At 50.2% G+C, this 6,158-nt stretch overlaps 1 protein-coding gene across 1 annotated transcript in view; it reads left to right on the top strand.

Annotated features, from left to right (window-relative positions):
• The window catches only part of FBXL20 (F-box and leucine-rich repeat protein 20), a 119,724-nt gene extending 114,284 nt beyond the window's left edge, over positions 1–5,440 (top strand). Inside the window, exons 13-15 of the mRNA XM_015413876.1 lie at positions 1,235–1,291; positions 3,366–3,578; positions 4,917–5,440. Of these exons, the coding sequence (XP_015269362.1) occupies positions 1,235–1,291; positions 3,366–3,578; positions 4,917–5,024 (378 nt within the window). The 3' untranslated portion in view covers positions 5,025–5,440. The remainder of the gene's footprint in view (positions 1–1,234; positions 1,292–3,365; positions 3,579–4,916) is intronic.
• The last annotated feature ends 718 nt before the right edge of the window (positions 5,441–6,158 follow it).

Here is a 6,158-nt window from a genome sequence, read left to right on the forward strand (position 1 = left end):
TTCCGTCCTCCCACTCCTACTCTCACCCTCACAACCGACACTTCACTGTGGGGCTGGGGAGCCCACCTCAACGGCCTCTCCGTAGGTCACAGGTGGGATGCTGTATCCTCAAGAAGACACATAAACTTTCTGGAACTGTTGGCAATAAAATTGGCCCTTCAATGTTTCCAGCCTCTGCTCGCAGGACAATGCGTAACTGTCTTAACCGACAATACGACAACCCTCAGTTACGTCAACAGGCAGGGTGGAATGGTCTCCCGCAGTCTCTGTCTCCTGGCTCTGGACCTTTGGGCCTGGTGCATGCCTCTGCACATCTTTCCCATTGCCTCACACATCGCAGGTCTCCTACTCCAGTCATTCTGCAGGGCTTAAAATCTCAGCACAACGTCTCTCCAAATGGATTGTTGAGACAATTAAGCTGTGCTACCAGTTGGCTAAACGCCCGCTGCCCGTGCCTGTACGAGCGCACTCTACAAGATCCATGGCCGCGTCTACAGCCTTCTTAAAGGGTGCTTCCCTGTCGGCGATCTGTGGGGCCGTGACATGGTCTACTCCGAACACCTTCATCAAGCACTACGCTGTTGAAGTTCTTGAACGCCACAGAGTGGACCTTGGTCATCTAGTCCTTTCGTCGGCAGAGCATTGAATTTGTGACAGCTCCCACCTCCAGGTGAGCCACTGCTTTTCAGTCTCCCATGGGTGTGATGCACAGAGACCACGAAGAAGATAAACAGGTTGCTTACCTGTAACTGGTGATCTTCGAGTGGTCATCTGTGCCGTCACACCACCCGTCCTCCTTCCCCGCTGCTGTCGCTTCAGTACTCTTCTCTGGTTATTGACATGACAGCGGTCAGAAGGAACTGGCGGGATGTCTGTGCCCCTCCTCTTGGGCATGCGCAGTGGGGTTCCCGCGCATGCCTGGAGGAGAGGCGTGAAAATCCCTTTGTGAGCTTTGCATACCACCTGTACGGATCAGCACAGGTGCATAATCCCATGGGTGTGACTGCACAGATTACCACTCGAAGATCACCAGTTACAGGTAAGCAACCTGTTTTTGTAAAGCAATAGTGTATTGCCAGGATCATTTAACAGGTAAAACGTAACTGATCTGTGTTCCAGAGACTGTGCCCTCTTGCTTCAGAAAATATTACACAAAAGTGCTCTCTTTTGGGATCTTCCCTGGGCCAGGGGCTGTCGTCCTCAAACCTGTCCTTGTTGTTCTTGTCCTTTCCAGATAACAGACAGCACGTTAATCCAGCTCTCGATACACTGTCCACGGCTCCAGGTTTTGGTGAGTCTTGAAGGGGCTTCCTTGCACACCATGGTTATGTTTTAACAGTTCTGTCGATTGGATTTTTAAGGAGCTTGAAAGGTTGGAGAAGAAAAATGAGGTGGTTCCTATGCTGTAAATCAGCATACCTAAATAATGCACACCAGTTGCACTTTTGATGTGTGAAGATTCCCTCCGCCTCAATCTTGGCTTTGCCCTCCTTCATACCAGTCCTGTGAGGTAGGTTTTCCTGTCGGGTAGGAGCTGAGTGGGGGTGTGAAAGTTGCAGCAGCTTTGTTAAGCAGGGTCTGTTTAAAATCAGGTGCAGTGTAGTTGTGGTCCATCCTCTTCACCGAGGGCTCCCAGATCAAATCTTCCCCCAACCGTAACATCAGTAGGTAGACTTGTGCAAACTACCATTCCTTGGCTTTACCGCCCCCCCCACCACCACCATGGTCTGCAGTGTGGATAGAAGGCTATTGATCTCTCTTACCAGTTTGTTGTAAAGATTTTCAATATAACGGTGCATGTGAAATGCACTGTACACATGTAAAACTCTGTGCAGCCGAATGGGCCTGCTCTAGCCTGCAGGCCCTATTCCACCCTGCCCTCATAGGGATTCCCAGTTCCCTGGAGAGGCGCCCCCCCCTGTCTCTGTCTCTGTCTCTCTCTCTTTCTCTCTCTCTCTCTCTCTCTCTCTCACTCAAGTGCTGCCGCCACCTGACCTTTGTAAGGAACTGCCCACTGGGTGGGTCAGAACTCCCACCTTCCTTTCCTCTGTGTCTCCCGCTGCCCACTGGAGGAGTAGCCACCTGCCAACTGCCTGCCTTCCCCCTGGTGCTCCTTTTAAAACAGCGTGTCCAAGACAGTGGAGGTCTTATGTGGTACAGAGAACTACTCCCAGCATTTGAAGTTATAAAGTATTAAAAAGAAAATGTTTACAAGCGTACTTTTAGCACAGCACCAGATCTGAGCAAAGGCAACAAACTAAATTGTTAAAACACAAGTCCTCTGTCCCTCTCTCTGTACATGCACTACCTTACAGCTGTCTGTAGCTCTCTGACTGAGCACATGGTCAAAAATGGCAGCCTTCCCAGAGGGGAGGTCTCCGTGCACTCATGGCCTCAACACCCAAGACAGAGAGCTTCCTCCTTGCCTTCCTGAGTGTTATCATATCTGCTTCCCCTCCCACTGACCCGCCCAGGCCAGGTCAAAGAGGCACTTCCCGGAGCTTCTTCCTGGAGAGTATCCCTGGAGCCTTGCTACCCTAGTACAAGCAATGTTTACAAGCATACTTTTAGCACAGCACCAGACCTGAGCAAAGGCAACAAACTAAATTGTTAAAACACAAGTCCTCTGTCCCTCTCTCTGTACATGCACTACCTTACAGCTGTCTGTAGCTCTCTGGCCGAACACATGGTCAAAAATGGCAGCCTTCCCAGAGGAGAGGTCTCCGTGCACTCATAGCCTCAACACCCAAGAAAAAGAGAGCTTCCTCCTTGCCTTCCTGAGTGTTATCATATCTGCTTCCCCTCCCACTGACCCGCCCAGGCCAGGTCAAAGAGGCACTTCCCGGAGCTTCTTCCTGGAGAGTATCCCTGGAGCCTTGCTACCCTCGTGTCCTCCAAATCTACGTTCCCTGCTTGGATGGGGGGGGGGCTTGGCCCTCACATTGTCTCTCACTAGACTCCTTAGCATTTCTTAAGCGGTGGCTGAGGTGAGCCTGGTAAGCCATGGGCCTGCTTCCTCCTTCCCAGCCTGGTCTCTGCTCAGAGAGGGGGAACACCTCTTGAAGCTTGGGGTTCAGAGAAGGAAGTAGTGGGGAACCCGTTGGCAGAGAAGCCTGTCTCTGTGCCATCTGCTCGGCATCCAGAGTCCCTGAAATCGAGTAACCCGACATTTGCAAAGGTTGTTGGAGAAAAAATCTGGAAGGGACACGACAGCTGGAGATTCCTTTAGTTGGGTTTTTTCGCTCCACCCTGCTTGGTGGGAACAGCCCCCATCGCCTTGCAAACGGTGTGAAAGGGGCTTTGTACATGCCGCTAGCTGATTCCCCTTCCTGATCTGGTTGTCGGTTTTCTTTTTGCGGCGGCAGAGTTTATCCCACTGCGAGCTGATCACCGACGACGGGATTCGCCACTTGGGCAACGGTGCCTGCGCTCACGACCGCCTGGAGGTAATCGAGCTGGACAACTGCCCTCTGATCACCGACGCCTCCTTGGAACATCTCAAGAGCTGCCACAGCCTGGAGAGGATAGAATTGTATGACTGTCAACAGATCACACGGGCAGGAATCAAGAGACTCAGGGTAAAATTCTGTGTATTAAAAAAATGCGGGTTTTGTTATCGTTCCTTGCACTTTCAACTGCCCTCTTAGAAAGCAACTGACTAGGTCGGTGGTCTTCAGTCCATGGGTAGGGACCCTCAGCTGGGCCATGGAGACTCACCTGCAGGGATGGGGAATAGAAGAAGAAGAAGAATACCTGCAGGGCTTCCATCGTTGCTCCTTTTGGAAGCAGTTAATGCTGTTGTGCATGCATAAAGGGTGCCATGTCTCCTGATACATTCGAAGACTGACAAGGTTGCAAAATTCAGGGAGAATTACAGCACCCCTCCACCTTTGGATGCCATGTGGGTGGGAAGGTGTGTAATTTTCCAGGTCCTGCCCACATCACCACCATTGTCTTTGTTGTCAGCCCTTGCAGCTGACATCCCCCTGTGCTGTAGGGCAGTTTTATAGGGTTTTTTTCATTAAAAGTTGTGAATTGCTCTAATTGCTATTACAACTATGTCATAATGAGCTATTGCCACAATCCACTAAGGTGTAGCCCTTTTCATTGCGCAGTTATAAGGGGAAAGATGCAGGCTGCACATTTCACCTTGTATTTCTGCAGTAAACAAATCCAGATACATTCCTTTTTTAAAAAACCTGAACATTGGAAATTATTATGTGGTAGTAGATCGTTACATGACAGCGCAGTACCCATCTAGCAATTTCCATTGTAGTTTCTTTTAATCCTACAGTTGAGGAGGGAGGATGTTTGCTTCAGAGGCTGTTAGGGACAGTGAGGGAAAATCTGTCGTGTGTACACTTTGTTCCTACTTTGCATGTCTCTGCATTCACAACAGGAATGAGAGCTACACAGAGAATCATCTCTGTGCAGAAGCAACCAGAAACTCACGTGCCTTGCGTGTCGTCCCCCCAAATTGGGGCAAGAAGCCTCATGCTTGGTGTAGTGGTTAAGTGTGTGGACTCTAATCTGGGAGAACCGGGTTTGATTCCCCACTCCTCCACTCGCACCTGCTGATGTGACCTTGGGTCAGTCACAAGCTCTGGCACAGCTGTCCTTGAAAAAGAGCCGTTTGTGTCAGAGTTCTCTCAGCCCCACCTACCTCACAGGGTGTCTGTTGTGGGGAGGGGAAGGGAAAGGAGTTTGTAAGCTGCTCTGAGACTCCCAAGTGAAGGGCGGGGTATAAATCCAATCTCCTCTTCTTCTTCTCATGGAAATAGTGGGGGGAGGCAATCATTTTCTGTCTCCCAGCTCTCCTCTACGCTCGTCCAACTCTTTGGTGCTTATCATTTCAGCTTGTCTGGATGGTTTCCTAAACAACAACAACAAAACGCCCCTTGTGTTTGTCTTTTCAGACTCACTTACCCAATATTAAAGTCCACGCCTACTTCGCCCCCGTGACCCCACCGCCATCCGTGGGGGGCAGCAGACAGCGCTTCTGCAGATGTTGCATCATCCTATGACGCGGGAGCCGGTTCACTCTGCGCAAAAAGAGAATAACTGAGTATTTAAATTGCCCTCCTAGAAGTAACAGCAGACACACCAGTCTCTCCGTGGAAGAGTGATGCCGGCGGTCCCTTTGCCAGGGCCACCGGAGAAGAAAGCAAAGCAGGGTGTGGGGAGGGGGGGGCTGGCTGCAGAACGGGGTCCTCCCTCTTGCCGTAGAGCTACACACTCAACTACATGCCATGGTGTGTACACTCACACACATGCGAGCTCTCTTTCTTTATCTGTCTCTCTCTCTCACTGACACACACACACACACAAACACGCACACACATCCCCACCCAAGTACCCATACACCTGCCTACATGTTCCAGCCTACAAGAAGGACCGTGGAGCTGGGGAGCGGGATCGGTGAGAGATCCCCTTTCTCCCCCCCCCCCCTTTAGGAGGATATATAATTGCGAACCATTCCTACTGGGCGTGCTCAGAAGAAATCATGGGGGTGGGTGGGGAGGGAGGGGATCGTCACACAAATCTGAAGAACTGTTGCTGCTTGGCGGGGCGGGGCCTTTCGGAACTGGAAACAGCAGAATCGGCACCCTGTGCCCCACAAGCGCATGGACGGGGGAGCGATCATTGAGGGAAGGGAGCAATCATAATAAACGCTGAAGTCCTGCATCCACTATCCAGAGGGGAAGAAGAAAAAGTTAAAAAATAAAAAACAAGAGAACCCCCATAGTTATATTTTATACTTAAAAAAAAACAAACCCCAATCATCATCCTCGTGTAAGGGAATGTTCAAACAGCAGCCATCGTGAGACGTTGATTCCTGCGCTTCTGCACTTCCTCGTTTTCTGTGCCGGCACAAACACTGAGCATGCTCACGTCGAAGGTTCAGCGGTTTCTCTTCCGTGTTTCGTAGCATTTGGCTCAGAGGCTTCCTAGATTGTTGTGACGATAAAGCTAGAAATCTGTAACGTCAGGTCTGATTTATTTTTCTTTTTGTTTCCTTTCCTCCTCCTCCTCCTCCTCTTCCTCAGAACCGCCAGGTTTTTTTTTTAATGTCTAATTCTGAAATTGTATGAAATTATTGAACATAAAAAAATATATGTCGAGTTCATTTTTCTAAAATGGGAAAAGAAGGGTGGGCG

The sequence above is a fragment of the Gekko japonicus genome, unplaced genomic scaffold (assembly GCF_001447785.1).
Source record: "Gekko japonicus isolate JY-2015 unplaced genomic scaffold, Gekko_japonicus_V1.1 scaffold1407, whole genome shotgun sequence".
Classification (NCBI taxonomy): domain Eukaryota; kingdom Metazoa; phylum Chordata; class Lepidosauria; order Squamata; family Gekkonidae; genus Gekko; species Gekko japonicus.